This window comes from Vombatus ursinus, unplaced genomic scaffold (assembly GCF_900497805.2).
Source record: "Vombatus ursinus unplaced genomic scaffold, bare-nosed wombat genome assembly UNPS02014847.1, whole genome shotgun sequence".
NCBI lineage: Eukaryota > Metazoa > Chordata > Mammalia > Diprotodontia > Vombatidae > Vombatus > Vombatus ursinus.
The window spans coordinates 20,344,716-20,367,150 of NW_020954625.1; the positions used below are offsets into that span (position 1 = coordinate 20,344,716).

Here is a 22,435-nt window from a genome sequence, read left to right on the forward strand (position 1 = left end):
TAGGTTAAAGACCAAACACCAGCTAAGGTTGATCAGTGGGGGAAAAAAGAATTAGAGAATGTATAAATTGCCTTCACTATACTTCAATTCAGTGAATTAATATGTAGTTGGAATAAACTCTTATGTGGTCTTGAGGACTGTGTGTAAAAGCTGGCCCAACTTGGCATCTGATAATCCAAACACAGGGGAGTTTATTAATGACCTCTAAGAAATATATTGCACAACAAAGGGACTGATAACTTTGGGGGATGGAAATATAAAGAGAAAGATAACTAGGTTATTTATGAATAATTTTTCCTTGCTATGATATTAACTTAGATTTGTTGTTCTCTAGCTGACAACATACATGCATTGATTTGTTTTCCTTCTCAAATAGAGTAAACTTTCAAATTGTAGCTGATACAAATAAAAGTTAATGATTACTGGCATTGAGATTTAGGTGACTCACTTAAATTTGTCATTCACTAGTAACACAAAGGAAAACCATAACTTACCCTATAAATTAGTTTCAGACATTTGGGCTTAGGCATTTCTCAACTATTTATGCTGAAATTGTCTTTTGAATAGAAGTGATATGTAGTAGGTGCCTTAAAATATTTATTGATTGTGTCTTGATTAATATTTGACTTAAAATACTTCTATGTGTGTTTGTGTGTGCTTTCAAATCTCAATATATTCAGTTAACATATCAATATATGAGAGTTTCATGTGAAGATGTTCCATGTTTAGAAAACATATTCTCTTCGAGGAAAAATATGTTCAAATCAGAAATTAGGTGCTCAAGACAATTCAGTATTCTGTACTATGTTATATATTTTTTCATAAGATTCATAATTGGAAAAAAAGAGAATCAAAGTATAATGTCTTACTATGTTTGGTGAGTGGAAGGTGCATTGTTAGCAGTGAGGATGGAAGTGCTCTATATGAAAGGTGAACACTCTTTAATGAATGAAAAGTGACATCCCCTTTCCCATACTCCTCATATCTGTGCATAGCAATCAATCAATGAATAAGCATAAATTAAGTGTCTTCCCTGTAAAAGACATTGTGCTAGGTGAACATATACAGAGATAAAAAAATACTTGTGAAATAAATACAAAGTATTCTCTTGGAAGGAGTAATAGTACATGGATCGTTTGAGAAAGATCTCATGTAAGAGAAGGTAAATGAACTGAGATTTAAATGAAATACTTTTTGAATAATATCTCATTATTTTTCTCAATTATATTTGAAAACAATTTTAATATTCTTTTTTTTAATTTTATGCTTCAAATTCTTTCTCTCCCTCCTTCCTCTCATCCCTCATTGAGAAAGCAAGCAGTGTGATATAGGTTATATATCTGTAGTCATGCAAATATATATTTACATATTATTCATATTGTAGAAGAAAACACAGACCAAAACAAAAATAAAGTGAAAAATAGCATGCTTCAATCCGTATTCCTACATCCGAAGTTATTTCTCTGGGTGTGCGTAACATTTTTCATCATGAGTCCTTTGAAATGATCTTGGATCATTATGTTGCTGAGAATAGCTGCCATTCAGTGTTGATCATCATACAATATTGCTGTTACTATGTACAATGTTCTCCTGATTCTGCTCACCTCACTTTGCATAGGTTCATATAAGTCTTTCCAGGATTTTATGAAATAATTTCTTATAGCACAATAGTATTCCATGACAATCATATACCACAACTTGATTAGCCATTCCCTAATTGATGGACATCACTTCAGTTTCCATTCTGTGCCACCACAAAAAAGTTGCTATAAATATTTTTGTACAAATAGGTATTTTTCTCCTTTTTATCTTTTGGGGATACCAACCTGGTAGTTGTATTGCTGGATCACAGGGTATGCACAGTTTTATAGTCCTTTGAGCCTAGTTCTAAAGTATTCTCCAGAATGGTTGAATCAGTTCAGAGTTCCATCAATGGTGCATTAATATCCCAATTTCCCCACATCCCCTACAACATTCATCATTTTCATTCTCTGTCATATTAGCCAAGACGATAGATGTGAAGTGGTACCTCAGAATTGTTTGAATTTGCATTTCTCTAATCAAAACTGATTGAGAGCATTTTTTTTTTCATGTGACTATAGATAGCTTTGATTTCTTCATCTGAGGTATAAAGGAAATGGGAAATTCTAAAAGGCAGAGGTAAGGAATGAATATATGCCACACGTGAGGGATAGCCTAAGGGAAGAAACAGAGATGATAGATGAAGTGTTGAATTCTAGGAATAAGATAGATACATAGCTTGATAGATTAATGGATGGATGAATAGATGCTAGATGGATTAGATAGTCACATAGATAAATGATAGGTAGACAGATAGATAGACAGACAATTTATTAAGTCCTTACTATAAACCAGGCACTGTAGAAATATGAGAATGCCAGGAGTCACTGACCTGAAGGAGGTTATATAATATAAAGAAAGATGATACTTAAAAAGGAGTTGGAAAAGGGGAAGAGTTTCACCTAAATGAGAGTAGTTGGGAGCTTATGGCTAGAAAGTGAGGTGAAGGTTTAGATCCAAGCAAGACAAGACGATAGCTCAACTTTCACAACCCAGGTTGATACCAAGGACAGAGTCCAAGTTTCTGGTAGGAAGAATGGTGGCATAGTTTGGAGTTGGCAGCCAGTTTGGCTGAACCGAAGTATCTACAAAAGGCAATAATAATTAGTAGGCTGGAAAGGTAGGCTGGAATTAGATTGTAAAGGACCAAACATCTAGCAGGAATTAGAGCATAGTGAAAGAAAGATATTGAAAGACAGGATATGAAAATCAGAGAACAGAAAAGTTAAGTATTAGAAAGAGAGAAATTAGATCTTGTCTACTTGGAGTCCTCCTGGGCCTGGGGATTTGAGTAAAGAAATAGAAAAGGCGTAATGTCATTGCTATTAGTCATAAATAAATAGCGCTCCTGAGAGCTAGATTCCTATAGGGACTATAACGATAGGCTTCCCTTTGCAGCAAAACTCTTCTTAACTTGAGGATGCAATAAGAATCCTGAAATGCATCAGGATCAAGTCTTTATAAAAGAAAGCAAGAGAGGAAATCTAGATAAGGAGGCACTAGCTGGTTTTCTTTAACTGAAATTCTCTATTATCTAGTTTATTGGAATATTTAACTGATTTATGTAAAGATTACCCTTAGGTATTGTAAGATCTAAGAGGGGTCCATATAAATCATTAAAAATAACAAAATTATATCCGGTATAAAAACATATATATGTGTATGTCAGTGAAATATGTTGAAAATTAGAAAACATTACACACACACTCACACACATATGCTATTTGGATAGATAGATAGATACATACATACATATATACATACATACATATTCATTTACTCTCCTTCTATAGAATGCAAAAACTTTGGGGGGGACCATTGCAATTAGTTCTTTTCAAAAATTCCTTTAGCTTATCACAGTCTCTGTACTTATACATTATAGATACTGAAAAATGCAGATTGATTAATTCATCAATTGATTCATGTATTCATTCAACAAGCAATTATTAAGCGCCTCCTCTCTTCATTCCTTATGCACAATATTAGGTGGAATGAGCACATTAGATAAATCATATTCTGTGCCTTTATGGAGTTTGCAAAATAAAAAAAAAGAAACAAACATTTTATATGTGCAACCACATATTAGCCAAAAATTGATTAACCCTATTATATAACTTTGTTCAAAGTACACTACTCAAAATCAAAAAGGACCATGGTTGGCTACACCATCCAAATGCAAGTGGCTTCCTACCAGAGAATATCTTGAGGAGTTACTAATTTCTCATTTGTTTCAAGTTATTGGGCTTTCAAAAATGTAGAAGGTTGAATTCCAACCAGCCTTCTACAATGTAAGTTATTAATACAGAATCTGAAAATAAGCATAAATAGCCAGCATCTAAGTCACTTAAAAAAAGGAAAATCCTTTAAAGTACATCTAGAAATGTACATCTCTTTAAAGTACATCTTTAAAGTACATCTAGTTAATGTAGGCAAAAATTGTTATTTTTTTTTCCTATTGCAGTTCCCCGGTTTTGAGCACATTGTGGGCTAAATTAGGGCTCTATATGTATTTCATTTTCTTTATATTCTTAAATGGAAAACCCTTTAAATTGGGGCATTAACAGCTCATCATGGCTGTATTTCATGGCTGCTCACTGCTTAGCCTCAGCACGCCTCCCTCCATATACACACCTTATATCAAGACTATGTCATATTTAACAACATTCCTCTTGAAAGTAACACTAAATGAGGTGCCATATTTGGATGTTTAGAGAATTTATAATTTTTTAAGAAATCTTTTAAAAATTGTGCTATTGTTTTTGGGGAATAGGTTATAAATTAAAAGTATAGCCACCCACAAAGGTGGGAGGGTGAGTGGTTAAAACAGTTCTGTATATGACGTAACTGGTTATATAGAGCTCTCTACCCTGAACAAATGAGTTACTTGTCAAGGACATAAATCTTTTGGGTTACTTGCTCTTTCTGAGAGAATGATTTTCACTTACTGAAAATCACATTAATCCCATGTCTCTTTTCTTCCTATCAATAATTTCCTCACCTCATTTTCCTTTCTCAAATCACATTATCCCTTCCTTTCCCATATTCCAAGTATCCTCCTCAAGTCTTCTTAGCACAACTAAATTTATGTGTGTGTGTGTGTGTGTATTCCCTGCTGCCTTGCAGTTTGCTAATATAATGGTTTCACTAATTGAATCATTTTATGTGAACATCTTATCTTTTAAGGGATGTACATTAAAGATCTAGTAGATTCTAGAGGATAAATGAGCTTTCAGGCATGAACTTTTTACCATATTCTGTCTCTGACTATTTATCATTATTACAGCTTTTCTTTCAGGTAGTTCTGGTAAATTTATGTGTTTTCAACTTGATGAGCTGAAACTCTTTACTTAAAATAGATCTGTGATTGACTCCTCTTTGGAGGCATTTTGCAGAATTAAAATGTGGATAAATAACAAGTATAATTCTTAGGGATATCACTGTATGAACAACTGAGTCTCTCAGCAAACTGCCAACTAGTAGAGGCAGTGTGGGATAGTAGAAAGGAAGCTTGATTTGATGAAGTCGAACATGATTGGAGTCCTAACTCTGCTACTTGTCCCTTAACTCTCTCTAGAACAATATACCATCACAGTTTCCTCTCCAACCCTGCTGTCCCTGAAGCAAACCTAGAACCCATTGGATGCTAAGAGTTTTTTATTGCTAGTGACAATGATAAAAATTCTCCCCATTTCCCACCCCTTTATTACTTAGGGCATAAGGAGCCTTTAAGTATTAATGGAAAGATTTTTAGAGAAGTCAAATAGGATTTGTCTACATGTCAGAAAAACAAGACTCTCAGAAACTAGCGAATAGGCTAGCATTTAGATGAGGTAAGGATGATATTTGAATGATAGAGGGCTGGTGAGAGTTGTAAGAATATAGGATGAACACAGGTGATCTTATCTATAATAGAAGTATTGAGGTTGGGGAGAATCCATTGATTGGATAGAGAGGAAGATGGGTATTCAAAGAGAAAAAAAAAAAAACTTTTCCTTGTCCCTAACCTCTTGGTCAGTATCGTTAACATAGATTCCACCTTTTACTTTGCACACTGGTACAGAAAGGTGCAAAACATTACGGACAGTGAAGAATCATCTGAGGAACTTTAAGGCATTGTGAGAGAAGGGAAAAGAGAAGTGTGTAGATATGTGGGGGGCAGGGAGTATGAGGGAGCTAGTCATAAACCTTGGCTTTTGATGAAGAATTCCTATATAACACCACAGTGGATATTCCTATGTAAGAAATATGTAAGTGAGAGTTATGGAGTAGAAAGATAGCAAAACAAAATAAAATTGAAGATCATATCAAATGTTCCATATATAAAAAATCAGTAGACTATTACACCACAGTCTTTTCTAAAAATATACTCATCAACCAACTACCTAATGAGCCCTAACTTTGTAATGGCAACAACAAAAACAGTTAAGCAAAGCCCACAAATTCGGAAACATCACACACCTAAAGTTTTCCACCTTGATATCAAAGGAAGGGAGGTGCTGATGTCATGTCATGTCATGTCATCTTATGTCATTTCATCTCATGGGCCAGGACTTTTTCAATCTGAAGCCCGGAGAAGACCAATATGTCACCCATAGTCATTCTGGGTCTGGTTCCTCTGACTCAAACATAATACTTAGGAATTTTTGTGCATAAATTAGAGATTACCTGATGGCTTGGCAAATGGTAGGAATGTGCTCTTTTTCTTTAGAATAATTGCATTTTCTTTACAAAGCTTTCTTTCCTTTCACATTTCTGTGGATTCTTTAATCACACAAATGAGTGTTTTCCATAATGTGCTGTCCCCTCAAAAGGATCAGACTTTTGGAGTCCTTTTGCTTCATCTACAAGTTACTGAGGTGAAAAATCCACTTACTGTTTAGTGTAATAATTTATGTAAGTTCTTTGTCTATTTCATTTCATAAACTCTGAGATTGCTTCTAAGTAATGAACAAATGGTTCATCAAACTCTTAATGAATACTATTGTTTTTTTAAAGACAAAAGACCCTGAGGTCCGCCTCTTTCTGAATGACTATACCTCAGTCTTCACCGTGACTCCATCTGGTATAACACGCTACCTCACCTTGCTTCAGCCCGTGGACAGGGAAGAGCAGCAGTTGTACACCTTCTCGGTAAGCCTCCTGCTATCTCTGTGAAAAGAATTCTCATGTCCCTGAATCAGGCCGTTTTTCAAAAGTGAAAAGGTCAGTGCATTGTGGGTGGAAGTGAGGGAGTAATTTTCATGGAGTAGCTCAAAAAATAGATCAATAAGGAATGCCTCATGCAACATCCTTCTCTTTATAACTATAAAGCCATGAGGTTGCATTCATAATTGCAGATGTCTGGAGTTTACATGTATTAAATTTATCATAGTAATACCCTAATTCAAAGAGGTAAAGTGGTGTAGTTGTCAGGAGGTCAGCCTTGGAGTCAGGAAGACTTCGGTTTAAGTGTTGTTTTAGACAGATGCTGTCTGTGTGACCATAAGCAAGTAACTTAACTTTTAGACTCTGATTAACTCTCTATGATTCTATTACATTTACATCAGTGGAGGGTATTCCCATACCTGGCCTGAAATGCCCCCCCAATTATGAAATCATAGGTATGACTCCATTCTTAAGAGAGAGAGAAAGGAGTGAAGGAGATAAGAAGAGGGGAGGGGAAGAGAGAGAGAGAGAGAGAGAGAGAGAGAGAGAGAGACAGGTTCAGGGAGGGAGAGACAGGGAAAGGGTGAAGGTGACAGTGAAAGAGACAGGGAGAGAGAGATACACTTATATAACCCTTTGCAATTTTCAAAGTACTTTGCCTACTGCATTTTTTTTTGATCCTCACAATGACACATTTTGCTGGCCATCATTAACTGTTATTCAGTCTTGATCAGTAGACAACTTTCTATTTGAAAGAATGAAATTATTCTAAAATGAGTCAGAAGGTTATCCATATATTGAATTTGTAAGTATTGATAATGTTTATAAATTGTACATAATTTTTATCCCTATATAACTTGGATATGTTTATCTGCCCAGTTCCAAGTCTACTGTACATTGAAAATTAACATTCATTCTAACTGCCTCTGGTCCTAGGCAGAAAAGTGATGAGGTTGACCTGTCTATAGAGCTTTTCACTATACAAAAGTGTGTTTACGGGGAAAATAATTCCCTTCTTAATAGTAAAGGTTTTTTTTTTTTCATCTGCATCATTAGGAAAAAAAATCCATTGTAAGAATGTGATCATTCAGTGACAATTCAAATCAGGACTTCATCATTAAAGGTCTGGGGTTCTTTTATTTCCTTTATAGATAACTGCATTTGATGGTGTCCAAGAAAGCAGTCCTGTTACAGTCAACATCAAGGTGATTGATGCGAATGATAACACTCCAACCTTCCCTGCCATCTCCTATGATGTCTATGTTTATACAGACATGAGCCCTGGGGACAGCGTCATACAGGTAACAACACATGGCAAGTCAATCTTCCTTTGTAAGTGATATTGATGTGGAGATTTTGGTGTTCTGAAAGAAGTCCATGCACATGTTTTCACTCAAACCTCACAACAATCCTGTAATTAGAAGCTACAAGAGCTATTATGGTCCTCATCTTATAGATGGAGAAACTGAGACTCAGAGGAATTATGTGACTGGTCTATGATCACAGAGCTAGTGTCAGAGACAGAATATAAAATGAGGGCTTCCTTTATTAGAGTCCAGTACTCTATGCACTTTACCCTACTTTTTATACTTTCATAGTTAGCAAGATACATTCAGTTTCCTCATCTGTAAAATGAGGATTTGAGACAATAGGGACTGAGTTACCATCCAACTTTTAAAGTTTATATTCGACACTCAAATGGACATCATCTGGTTTTTTTAATGTAAACATTTTTAACACTAAAAATAAGAGAAGAAAAAACAATCTAGAGGCACAATTTGATATCGTAATTCTCTCCACTACATAACATTGCATGCCTTTTGATCTTTTCCCCCATTCATTTATATTCCCAATATCAAAGAGTAAAATCTCAGTGTCACTTTAATTTAATCTGACCTCATTTCATGTTGAAACAGAGAAGCAAGGGACTAGAATGAAAGATTAGAATCATTTGTCCTTTCTCTGCCTTCTATACTCTCTATTTGAAAAAAAAATGGAGTCTTAAATGTTCCCTCAATACCAGCCATAATGACACAAAGTGTCTCAGAAAAGGGCCAATAGGAAGATCAGAAACATGGTAGGTTAAGTGGGGAACAATAATAATAATAAACAGTAAAAAATGTCTGGATACCTTTGTTCACATGTAAAAAAGTATCTTCTATCTAGTTAAAATAAATAAGTAAACAAATAAGCAAGCAAATAAAGCAATGAATGAATAAAAAGGCAAAAGTAACTAATGATCTAAAATCACATTTGGATCTGTAAAATGCCTGATACCAAACTTTGCCATTCACAAGCTGTGTGACTTGGGGTGAGTGACTGTAGTTCTTTGGACCTCAGTTGCCTTAACTGTAAAATAACACAGTGGGACTAAATATCCTCTCAAGTCCCTTTCAGATGGACATCTTTCCTGATTTCTGTTAGTTTTTTTTTTCCTTTCTTAATTATCCAATTTTTAACGAGTTGAATTTATAAACTACCTTCCTAGAGTCATACATTTAGAACTGGGAGGGCACCTAGTGGTCATTGAGTCCAACCACTGCCTTTTTACGGATGTGAAAACTGAGACCAATAGAGGGGATGTAACTTAACTGAGGTCATACAGGTAGTGAGACTATTTCCAAGTCTTTGGGGAGTAGTGAGGACATAAAAGAGAAAAAAGTGATAAATTCCACGACCTTTTATGCCGCATTTGCTTTGCTGAGCGATAATCGCTCCTTCTTTGAAATCTTCTCTTGGCTTTTGTGGCATTATCTTCTCCTACTGTTTCTGACTCTCTGGGTGCTCCTTCCCTGTTCTGGGTTGGTTCTTCTTCATATCCCAGCTCTCCTCTCCTACTCCTTCCTTCTCTTTCTCAGCTTCTCTCTGTGGTAATCTCACTTTCTCCCGTGGCTTCAACTGCCACAGTCATATGGTGAAACAGTCACAGGACAGTAAGGTCTTAGCTCTTGAGTTATTAGGAACCTGAGGGGTCTTCTAGCCTAACCACCTTATTTTATACGGCACACTCTGTTATAAGAATTAGCTTACTTTGAGCAAGATCATGCTTCCATCACTCTCTGAGTCATTGTGGTGCTGTGGATAGAACACAAGGTCTGTGGTCAGGGAGACCTGAGTTCAAATATGGTCTGAGACACTTACTAGCTGTGTGACTCTGGGAAAATAATTTAACAACCGTCTGCCTCAGTTTTCTCATATGTAAATTAGGATAATAATAGCACCTACCTCCTTTTATCCTTGTGAGGATTAGTTAAGATAATAATTGTAAAGTGATTAGCATAGTGCTTGGCACATAGTAAGTGCTATATAAATGCTCCCTATTACTATTTGTTAGAAAAATTCCTAACATTTAAGCAAAGATTGGACTCTCTGCCTAATTTTCCATCTGTAACCATCTCTAGTCAACCTTCGGCATCAGTGACCAAAGTAAATTTCATTTACTGGTAATATTTGAATAACAAAACAACAATTTGTATTGTTTCTGGATAGGCAAACATTGGGAGAAAAAGATGAAAAAGATGAAAAAGATGCTGATCTTTTAGTGGGACTTTCCACAGCCCAGGTTTCATAATCTTAGCTGCCTGCAGAGTTGGATGGCCCTCCTTGACATCTCATTCTCCTTCCACAACTGAGTCCTACTTTTTGTTCAACAGTGTCCCAGAATGCACACCTACTCCTATCTCTTGAATTCATCCTTTCTCAACTCACTTGATAACTTATAGCTGATCTCTAGGGCATTTTCAACTTTCCTTGGCTTCTTTAAACTTGACTTTTATGCAGTGTTGGTAGTTTAAAGGGCTTTTTTCTTCTTTTTTTTTTCTTTTTGGGCAATTGGGGTTAAGTGACTTGCCTAGGATCAGACAGCTAGTAAGTGTCAAATGTTTGGTCTGAGGCCGGATTTGAACTCAGGTCCTCCTGACTTCAGGGCCGGTGCTCTATCTACTGCACCACCTAGCTGCCCCTGGGCTTTTCCACTCTTAATCTAAGGCCCATGAGGTTAATTAGGCATCTGATCACTACTTAAATGGAATAGAGTTGAACAAATAACCATCCTAGATTTGCATATGCAAGAAGAATCTGAGGCCTAGCGAAGTTAACTGACTAGTCTAACAACAGTTGGTTCTCAGCATTAAGTTCCAGAATCCAGATTTGAACTTGTGTACTGTGACTCCAGGTTCAGAGCTTGTTTGATTTTATCACACTGCTGAACTTTGAAGAAGATATGATTTCTATGTGCAACTCTCTGGGCAAGTCCAGTCACCTTTCTGGGCCCAACGTGTGAAATGAGAATTTGGGGTTGAAAGACCTTTGAGGTTCCTTCCCTCTCTGAAAGTCAGTTACTCTAACGGCCAAATCTATACCTCCACCCTTTGACCTTTCTCGTAACCTTCATACCCACAGCCACTTGCTGTCCATTTCCTCCCGGATGTCCCAGCATCATCACCTCCCATTTCTCTTGTCTAAACCACTTGTCTCAACCTAAATGTCTAAACCACTTGTCTAAACCACTGAGACATAATTGTATGGTGAGGAAACTGCTGACTTTGGAACTAGGTTTAATTACCATCTTTGAGACTTACAAGCTATGTGACCAAAACTTGTTGCTTCCCAGTAGGAGCTAGACTACAGAACTGGTGTATATCTTATAGCTTGATGGTAATCTAATTACATACACTCTGACAAAATATTTAGATAGTTAACATAAAGTAGGCTTTTCCCTTTTATGATGACAAATATTGAATCATAAAGTTGTTAACAATCTAAGTCGTAGAGACAGGTGAGATTAAAAATACATTGGCCTTTAGTTTCTATTATGATTGTCCAAGGAAAGTGAACTTTTCTTTTTGATGATAGTACATGATTTCGAGAGGGATATTCTAGCTAGCCTCCTTCATGAACAACGTTTTATTTTACCGTATTACTGCCTAATTAGACCTAGCTCCCATTTTTATGTATGATTTCAGTTTGGGAATAAAAGTGAATTCATAAGTAAACAAAACATCAAGCGACTAGAAAAGGTAACTGTCAGAACAATGCTGATTCTGTGGTGAAGTCCTATAGCTCGGACTATATTTGCTCAGGAACTCAAAGGCTTCAGGAGTTTTTGGAATGGAATATTTCCCCGTGTATTTCTGTTTACAACACAAATTAACATTTGCTTGTATAAATGTATATTTAATATATGTGTTCCCTAGAAAAGTAAATTAAAAAATAACCTCATGTATAAGTTCAACTTTAATGTCTCTGGTCTTATTATTTCAAAGAAAAAAAGAGAAGAAAAAACATTTACTATTAGTATTATGTTTTCGGGTTTATGAAATGTTCATGACTTTTTAGATGTTGCTAACATAGATCATGGATATAACTTTAAGAGAATAATATGTTATCAGTAAATAATATTTATAACATTAATTAATAAATAATACAATATTATTAACAATACTATTAATGTAGAGTGGATAATAATTCATGATACAGTTTTATTCATTAAAATAATGAATAATAATAGTTAACTGTTATATAGCACTTAAAAGATTTTTAGAAAGTACCTTTATAATTTTATTTGATCCTTTCAATTATTCTGTGGGATATGTGCAATTTTTGTCCCCTACTTTGCAGGTGAAGAAACTGAGACAAATGAAGGTTTCAGTGACTTGCCCAGGGTCACACAGTTAATAAATGTCTGAGGCAGGATTGAATTTAGGTCCTCCTGCCTAGAAGTCTAGCACTCAATGCATTATATTACTTAGCTACCTTTGAAATGCAAAGTTTGTATTTTTGTCCAATTAACATTCTTTTCTTTGAGTTCCAAATTTTTCTCCCTCCTCCCACCTTTCCTAAAATGGTAAGCTATTTTATTTAGATTATATATTTTCAATCCTATAAAATATATTTCCATATTAGTCAAGTTGTAAAAGAAAAAACAGACCAAAAGGGAAAAAGAAAAAATGAAACAAAAATAATATGCTTCAATCTGCCTTCAGACTCCAACAGTTCATTCTCTGTGTGTGGATAACATTTTCCATTATGAGTCTTTTGGAATTGTCTTGGATCATTGTATTGATGAGAAGAGTTAAGTCATTCATAGTTGATCATTGCACAGTGTTGCTGTGTACAATGTTCTCCTGGTTCTGCTCATTTCACTTTGCATCAGTTCATGTAAATCTTTCCAGGTTTTTCTGAAATCCCCCTACGCATCTTTTCTTATAGCACAATAGTATTCCATTACATTTAAATACACATTGTATTCAAATACACCTTGTTCAGCCATTCCCCAATTGTTGGACATCCCCTCAATTTCCATTTTTTTTTGCCACCACAAAAAGAGCTGCTATATTTTTTTTTGTACATGTAGGTCCTATTCCCTTTTTTATGATCTCTTTGGGATACAGACCTAGTAGTGGTATTGCTAAATCAAAGGTATGCACAATTTGATTGTCCTTTGGGTATAGAGCCAACTTGCTCTTCAGAAGAGTTGAATCAGTTCACAACTCTGTAGTGCAATATTATCCCAATTTTTCCACATCTTCTCCAACACTGATCATTTTTATTTTCTGTAATATTTGCAAATCTGCTTGGTGTGACATGCTACTTTGGAGTTGTTTTAATTTGAGATGCAAAATTTTAAGATTTTTTTTTTAAATCCGGTTTGGATAATTCTTTTAAAAACATCACAAAGAAACAAAGAGTAAGCTCAGTTATATTTGCAGCTTTATAACAATTAATGCTGCATTATATCCTGAATGCCCAGAAATCTAGGCTCTTCTATAGAAGGAGGAGGAGAAATAAGAAGACTAGAAGAGGAATGAAGATGAGGAGAAGTGGAAGAGGAAGAAGAAAGAGGAGAAGGAGGAAAGAAAGAATAAGCAGAAGTGATGATGACTCCTTGCACAGTATTCTCACCTATAAAGAGAAGTAGACTAAGCGACCCCTGAGATTCCTTTCATTTACAGATCAATAACCCTAAGACCCAAGGAGGAAAAGGAGAGTTTTCCAGGGTATCATCTTGTCAACTACTAGCCTGCCATTTCAGTCTGGAAGTCATTCCTGAAATTTCTCCATTGATTAGAGCTTTGTATTCAGAGTATTTTCACAATAATAAAAATATAAATAGCTTTGGTATAGGTTTTATATTTTGGAAGAAATGAATTTAGTTCATAGTCACTGGGAAATGAACAAGCACTTCATGGAGGTGAATGGGGTGATGATACCACCTTCTAAGTCTACCCTGAGCAGAAACATTGTCCTTCTTGTAGCAGAGAAAGAATGCAAAGTACAAATGTTCCTATCCTTAGTCCCAGTTTCATTTGCTGATACGGACAAGGATATATGCCTATAAAAAGCCAACCCCCCCCCCCAAAAGGCGGAGATGCTGCTTTATTTGTTCTTTTCCCATTTCCCATCATGGGGCATTCTAGTGAGCCAGGATTTATATTCTCTTCTGTGTCTTTGTAACCACAAACTAACACATGGAACCAATGCAGATGGAAAAGATGGTCTAATCAGCCATCTTGCTCTATAAATGTTTACCTCATGGGTACTGTCTCAATTCCCCACATATCAATATAATTATTAGATTATTTTTTTAAATTTGTTTTATTTTAAAAAAGTATTTTTTTAATTTTAAATTCCAAATTCTCTCCCTCCCTCCTGATTCTCCCCCACCCATTAAGAAGTCCAATAATATGATACCCATTGTACATGTGAAATCTTGTGAAACATATGACCATATTAGCCATATCACAAAAAAAGCAAGGAAAATAAATAAAGAAAAAATGCTTCAATTCGCATTCAGAATTCATCAATTTCTCTCTGGAGGTGGGTAGAATTTTTCATCATGGTCATTTGGAATTGTCTTGGATCATTGTATTGATCAGTGTAGCTAAGTTTTTCACAATTGATCATCATTACAATATTGTTGTTACTGTGTATAATGTTTTCCTGGTTCTGCTCACCTTACTTTGCATCAGTGCATATAAGAATTCTCAGGGTTTTCTAAACACCTCCTCCTCATCAGTTCTCATTGCACAATGGTATTCCATCATAATCATATACCACAACTTGTTCAGCCATTCCCTAATTGATGAGCATCTTCTCAATTTCCGGTTCTTTGCCACCACAGAAAAAAAGCTGCTATAAATACTTTTTCATATATTGACGTACATCTTTTACTGGAGGAGTAGGAGAGAATTTCTTCAATGAAGTTCTTTCTATAGATACAAATAATTACATCAAGAGGTTTCCTAAATTCCAGAGTAGAATGAAACTGTGTTTATAGAAGCAAAACTTTAGAAGAATCCTGATAGTGGTTTCTTAAACAGTAGCACTCATCTATCTATCAATCAATCAATTAATGAACATTTATTATTTGTTTACTATATGCCAGGCACTGTAATAGGAATGTTAAGGACTAAAGATATGACAAAAAAATCTCTTCTCTCAAGAGAAGCTGATTAAATCTTCCATGACTTAAAGACATAATCAATCATCCCAATATTCTTGAGAGAACAGCACAAATGTAATTTGAAATAGTTTATCAGGGAGGAGCAGGATATGAATCCTGCCTTTGATATTTACTTTTGATTCCAGGTGTTTTGAGCTTTCTGAATCTGTTTCCTCATGAATAAAAATGAGGATGATAATAGCATCTATATAATGAGTCATTGTGAGGATGAAATTATATAATGTATATAGACACACACATATACATACATACATATATGTACATACTTACATAATACACATATAATGTATGTAATATATAGTGTGTGTATATATACATGTATAGTACACACACATACACATATATATGTGTGTATGTATATTATATATATATATATATACACACTATATATATACACACACATATATATATGTATATATGGTTTTGTAACACACGTGTCTCAGTTCTCCTTCTACCTATCTGATCATTCTTCTTAAGTCTTATTTGCTGATTCATCATCCATAAAATGTCACCTAATTTTACATATTCTCCAAAGATATAGCTTAGTTCCCATTCTCATCTCTTTCTACAATCTTGCAAAAGGTCACCTAATAAATGCTCATGGGTTTAATTAGTTAATGCTAATTATAATAATATTATAGTATTAATATTATAATATAGCATTAAATTATATTGTTACAATATTGTAATACTTTATAATAATACATAGTACTATAATAATATTATAATATATTACATACAATGTAATATATGCATATGTCTATATAGTGTAAGGATAATAATTTATGCTTATCATGTGCAAGTCTATGATGTTCAGTCCTATTCTGTCTCCTGAGCTCTGATCTCACATCACTAACTACATTTTGGATGTTTTGAATTTGTTGTTCTACATGCTTTTCAAACTCATGATATCCTAAAGAGAAACCATTGTCTCCCCTCCCCCAAACCCTGCTCTTCTGAACTTCCCTGGTCCAGTTGTGTGCTCAAACATCCTTTAAGTCATCACTCTCGCTCACCCCCCTGATATCTACCTGGTAACCAGATACTTCCTCAGCATCTCTCTGATCTATATATATATTTTTTTCCCTTTCTCTCCTCTCTACCTATTTCAGATCTTTGTCACCTTTCCCTTGCATTATTTTGATAGTTTTCTAATTAACTTCCCTGCCCTAAATATCTCCTCATTCCAAGTCATTCTTTGCACAGCTCCAATCTCCCCTTCCATCCTTTTGGAAAGAGTGATGTTCCGAAAATACAGGTCTATCTATATCACTTGCTTTCTCAGTAAACTCTGATGATTCCCTGTTGCCTCTAGAAACAAATTAAAAACTGCTCATTTTCACATTTAAAGTACTTTAGAATTTGGCCCCAAGCTACCTTTTCAATCATGTGAAAAATTAGTGCTCTTCGTATTCCCTATGATTTAGTCAAACTGTCCTTAATCTTCCTCATACAGGCTCCATTTTTGTCTCCATTCCTTTGCGCTGATGCTTCTCCGTACCTGAAATGTGCCGTTTCCTCACTTTCACTTCTTAGAATTTCTATATCACTTGGAGACTCAGCTCAAACTTGACCTTCTGCCAGAAAACCTACCTGACTGCACCAGCTGCTATTCCCATTACCCACCCCCAAATCACCTTGGATCTATTTTGTATATACCTATAAATATATCTGCTGTCTCCCCTGATGGAATGTAAGGTGTTCGAGGGCAGGCAATATGGCACCTTTGTCTTATATTGCCAATGATTTCCACTGTGCTTTGCACAGAATACATCTCTGTTGATTAATTATCTAGCTGGTTGATATTATTTATGAAATTGTTATCATTCTCAGTATTACGATGATCAACTGTAGATCTGGCAGAATCAGAACAATTAAAGATGGGGGAGGGGCACCAAGCTTACATACACTGTCTTTTTCAGTGGTGTGAGTTTCACTTTCTCTGCTTAGGTTCTTTGCCTTCAGTCAGTGCGTCAGCATAGGGCTGGCTTACTATCCATAATTCCCAAAGAATAAGGTCCTATTGTCATACCTCTTTGATCCAAGTATTCTGGTAGTCCTGCTGAGAGGCAAGCTATATTAATAGAACCACCTGTTCTAGACTTGGGATCTATGATGAGATTTTTATCATAGACTCATGTAAAAAAGGACAATCTGACACTTGCCCTTTGTATGATACAATGAAGGAGTCCCGATGAACTAGCCAATAGTGACCGGAGTATCTTTAAGTACCTCATCATCCTAGAATTACTCTTTTAGTAAGTCTTACTGGGGGGAGGGAGCTTTTCCTTCTTTTAATAGGTCACCAAGCACTGTTAGTCTGAGAGCTCTGTCTGTAAGGAACAAAGATCTATAGTGATGAGTTCATGTATTATCTTAAAAAGCTGATTAAAAAAAAACAAACCTCAGGGGCCTAGGGAGTGTTAAATATCTCAAGTCATCATTTTCAGATGTGGCACCATAGTAGGTTTTTACTAAAGGAATCATAGCAACATCTTTCATGGAGAAGAAGGAAAATTATACACGTTGATAATCTCAATTCTATTGCACAATGACATTCATTTAAAATGTCGACAAATTGCACCCAAAGTCAGAATTAGCCAGACCTTTGTACTAATGGAAAACATGGCAGTTCTCTGAATTTTCATTAATGGTCCATTACCCTTTCTGAAGATAAAAGAATTTCAAAGGTAGCCATTGTCTAAGGAAAATGGGAACATCACTGATTAGTTAACGTAGAAATGATTCTGCAATCTGCTTTACAAAGTCTTCTAGAGCTTAGCCTGCCTCCCAAGAACATAAATGCATGTCCTTCCTCTCCTCTCCTCTCCTGCTCTGTCCTCCTGTCCTGATTGCTTGCTTGCTTGCTTTCTCTTTTCTCTCTGTTTCTCTCTGTGTCCCTTCAAATACACACACACACACATTTTTGTATGTATGCATATATCTATATATACCTATATGTGTGTATGTACATATAATTGTACACACACACATATACATACACACACAGATATCTGTATCCACATATTTGTGTAAACTAATATATAGATATCTTTTAGATTATGATCTTAATAATTATAATAGCAAATGAAGAAAATATTATATACTAAGAAATAGAAACAAGACATAAACAAAGACTAAATTCAAACCTGGAGGTCTTCATACTATTTATTCCCCTTCCCACATTTTACTCTCCAACCAAACAGGCCTTCTTGTTTTTATTTACATAGGACACGTCTCCTATTTCCATGCCTCTGTACAAGCTGGCCCCCATGCCTAGCAAACCCTCCATCCCAAAATCTGCCTCTTAGACAAGTGTTGCCAAACTGAAATATAAACATGGTCACTTGCTAAGTATTTCCAATTTTACTTTAATGTGATTCTGGTCACACTCAGAAGTGTTGCTGGCCTCAATGTCATCATATGCTTAATACCTCTGTCATAGAATATCCTGGCTTCTTTGAAGGCTTGGTTCAGATGTCACTTCCTACAGGGACTTTTTCCTGATCTCCTCTCTGCCCCCATTACCTCCACACCAATAATTAATGAGAGATGTCATGGAATGCCTAAGAGAATTTCTCCCATCTCATATTGTTGTTGTTCAGTCATTTTTGTCATGTCTGACTCTTCTTGGCAAAGGTATGGAAGTGGTTTGCCAGTTTCCTGTCCAGCTCATTTTATAGATGAGGAAACTGGGGAAAGCAAGCTTAAGTGACTTGCCCAGAGTCACACAGCTAGTAATTGTCTGAGTCTGCATTTGAACACAGGTCTTCCTGACTCCAGATCTGGTGCTCTATCCACTGTGACGCCTCGTAGCCCTTCCCTTTTCATATAAATTTTTTTTTTTTCAGATAAGTTCTTAATCTATTGTACATCTATCACACATTCATCCTCTTAGACTAGTCACTTCCTTAACCTTCTGGACCTCAGTTTTTGTTTGTTTGTTTGTTAGTTTGTTTTAATTTTTACCTGTAAAATGACAGGAGTAGGCTAGATGATGTTAGGGACTAAGCCAAGAGAGTTTGTGAAACTTAAAGTTTTCTAGACCATCTCTAAGAGATGTTGAGCCCCATGGAAGGAAGACACACAGAGACACAGAGGGTTTTGATACTGTTGAATGTGTCTAGGATATGGATGACAATATTTCAAAGTGTTTCATTGATCTTCATCTATCTATATGAATGTACACCATGATCTATTAGTCTTATGGGAAATGATCTCTACTTAGTAAAGTGATTGTGAGCATATGTGGGTACAGGATGGCCTCTAGTTATTTTGTTGGACAAATACTTATCAGGCACCTACTAGATACTGAAATATATGCTAAGTGATGAGAATATGAAGATAAATAATGACACTGACAAATCTTTCAGGGGCCAGGTCAGTTTAGTAAGGAGATAAGGTTACTCAAACAGCCATAATACCAGTTGTTTTGAGTTAATTATGTGGGAAAGGTTAAATAGAGTGAAATGGGAAGGAAGATATACTTAGAGCTATGGGCAGGCTTCCATGAAGGCTTTAAAGAGTGGCCAGTGCTTATATCCCTTATCTCCATCTAGATAACCCTGTGAGGAAGTCACTGAAGGTATCATTGTCCCAAATTTACAGATTAGGAAAGTGCAGCTCAGAAAGACCAAGGCAGAAAGCTTAGGGTCACTAATGTAGTAAGAGTCAGAGACAGGATTTGAAGCCAGGCCTGTCTGACTTCAAATACAGCATTCTATGAATTATACTATAAAGAGTTCATTTACTGAAGAAGGGAGAGACTAGGGAGAAAGAGACCAGTTATGAAGCTATTATGATAGTCTAATCAAGAGTCAGCAAGGTTCAGAATTTGAATGGTGGGGACCAATGGGAAATGGTATGAGAAATAAAAACAGGACTGGGGAAATGTTCATGGTGGAGGAGTTAGGCAGCATGGGAAGAACCGAGCCTGAGCAATGAGTCTCAGGACTTCATGAAGACAACGTCGGCATCCATCGTGGTTGGGAATTTAGAAGGAACAGCGGACAGGGGCCAGGTTTAAGCATGGAAGCCGAAAATGATTTCAAGCAGATACTTGTATGAATTATTTTGTAAAGTTAAATCATTCCTCAGGGCAGCTAGGTGACGCTGTATTCACTGTGCCACCTAGCTGCCCAAGCAATCTATTAGGGAAGTTGATAACCTTGAGAAAGTACTCCTCCTCCTCCTCCTCCTCCTCCTCCTTCTTCTACTACTAATAATAAAATAGTGCTTATATATTGCTTTAGGTTTTGGAAAGCAATATACATGTTTTCTCATGTGATCCTCACAACAATCCTTTGAGGTAGGTTCTATTGTTAGGCCCATTTTGCAGATGAGGAATCTGAGGAAGGCAAAATTTAAGTGACTTGCCCAGAGTCACACAACTAGTAAGTTTCTGAGATGGCATTTGCACTCAAGTCTCTCTGACTCCAAGTACAACACTCTCTCTACCGGGCCTCCGTTTCCCTCATTCAATGTCTTCAAACCAAGGTTACATGAGCTCTCGTCAGCTGTGTTACAAATGGAGGTCTTGTTTACATTTGGGTTGTACTCAGTTGCCTCCAAGGTCGGTTCCAGCTCTGAAATTCTGTGTCATGAAATGCATTCCATCCAAATGATCGATATTCTTTTCCTCATTGAATACAGAAGTAGGGCAAATATCTGTTGAGTATAGCTGTTCATTTCACCACCTTAGGTCTCTGTGGATTTTTCACGGGATCTTGAAGATTTCAGAACTCCCCCTTGCTTCCACCTAGACTAGCCCATATATCACCTCAGAGGAGGCACAGTCTTACTCTATTAGACTTTGAGCTCTTTGAGAGCAAGGATTTCGTTTATTTCTTTTTTATTTTTGACTTTCTTTGTATCCCCAGCACTCACCCCAATGACAGGCATGTAGTAGGAGTTTGATAATTGTTTTTGGACTGACTTTTTGACTGACTCTTGTGTCATCCAGATGTTTCACACAGGAAGTACAGCGAGTCTCTGCCCTGAGCCTCAGTCCACGTGCTCATTCCATGTGAATAGAAATAAAACTGAAAGGCAAAGAGGCAGGAGCATGGATCATCTTTCTTTCCTTTTCCCCTCCTGATTCCCCAATTAAGAAAGAAGCGTCCTCTGCTATCATGACAATTAGCTACTGCTAAACATTTGAGCTAAATCGTTATTCTTCTCTGGTCAGTGAGAGAGTTCTGTCTGTTTATCCAGTTAGCTCTGTCCATTTTAGCTGGCTCTTACGTTGGTTTCCCTTGCTGACTGACCTTGTTTTTGAATAAATCAATAGTTTTTTGATATGTTTGTATCTTAACCTGGAAACCACCTGACAGAAGTGACTGTTAAAGTAATAACGACACAATTCCCCAACTACCTGATGACTCCGAAATCAGCCAGAATTATGAAGGGCTAAAAGCCAGCCAAGAAGCCTGGGGACTTCCAAATGAATGGATTAACCCTACTAACAACCCAGTTCTCCAGTGTCCTGTTTCTCCCTACCTCTCCTTTCTCTTTACGATTCACTCTTTGAACTCTGCAGGCATTGATTAATCACCTACTATGTGCCAGACACTGTGCTAAGTGTAGATTGAAAGTCAAAAATGAGTCTCTGCCCTTAAGCTTATAGTGGGAGGAAACTAGATACAAACAAAAACATAAAATATGTACAAAAAATAAAAATAATTTTGGAGTGGGAGACCACTAGCTGCTGATTGGAGCATCAGGTAGGTGGCACTTGGAAGAAACCAGGTGTTCTACTCATGAGAAGTGAGGTGAGAGGGAATGCCTGCAAGGGGAACTGTCTGAGCAAAAAGACAGTCTAGAAATAGATTGTTTAGAAAGCAGGTCCAACTTGCTGCTACTGTAGATTTCTTCTTGCAGGATAGTGGTGCCTTCTCTCCTCCTGGCTGTCTTTCCTCCTTCTTTTCCAACGCTCTCTTTACCAGGAGGAGGAGTAGGGACACGGAAAAGGAAGTAGACAAACAGAGAAAGCAGGTTTCATGCCTCAAAAGAAATTCTGAATTCAGCCTGAGTCAAGTGAGGAAGGGCTTCCCCACGGTCTTTATTCAGTAGGAAGCCATCCAGCTTCACGCAAGCAGTGATTCTGATGTTCCTTATGACTCATAAACACACACACACACACACACACAGGCACACACACACACACACACATGCACACACACACACACAACTCCCGCACAAAGGTCTTTCCATATTAAAAGCTCCTATCATTCCATCTTACTCATC

The 22,435-nt window shown here is 36.4% G+C and overlaps 1 protein-coding gene across 1 annotated transcript in view; it reads left to right on the forward strand.

The window, feature by feature from the left end:
* The window catches only part of PCDH15 (protocadherin related 15), a 1,147,277-nt gene that overhangs the window by 701,277 nt on the left and 423,565 nt on the right, over nucleotides 1-22,435 (forward strand). The window contains exons 12-13 of the mRNA XM_027840684.1: nucleotides 6,577-6,711; nucleotides 7,878-8,027. Coding sequence (XP_027696485.1) covers nucleotides 6,577-6,711; nucleotides 7,878-8,027 — 285 coding nt within the window. The remainder of the gene's footprint in view (nucleotides 1-6,576; nucleotides 6,712-7,877; nucleotides 8,028-22,435) is intronic.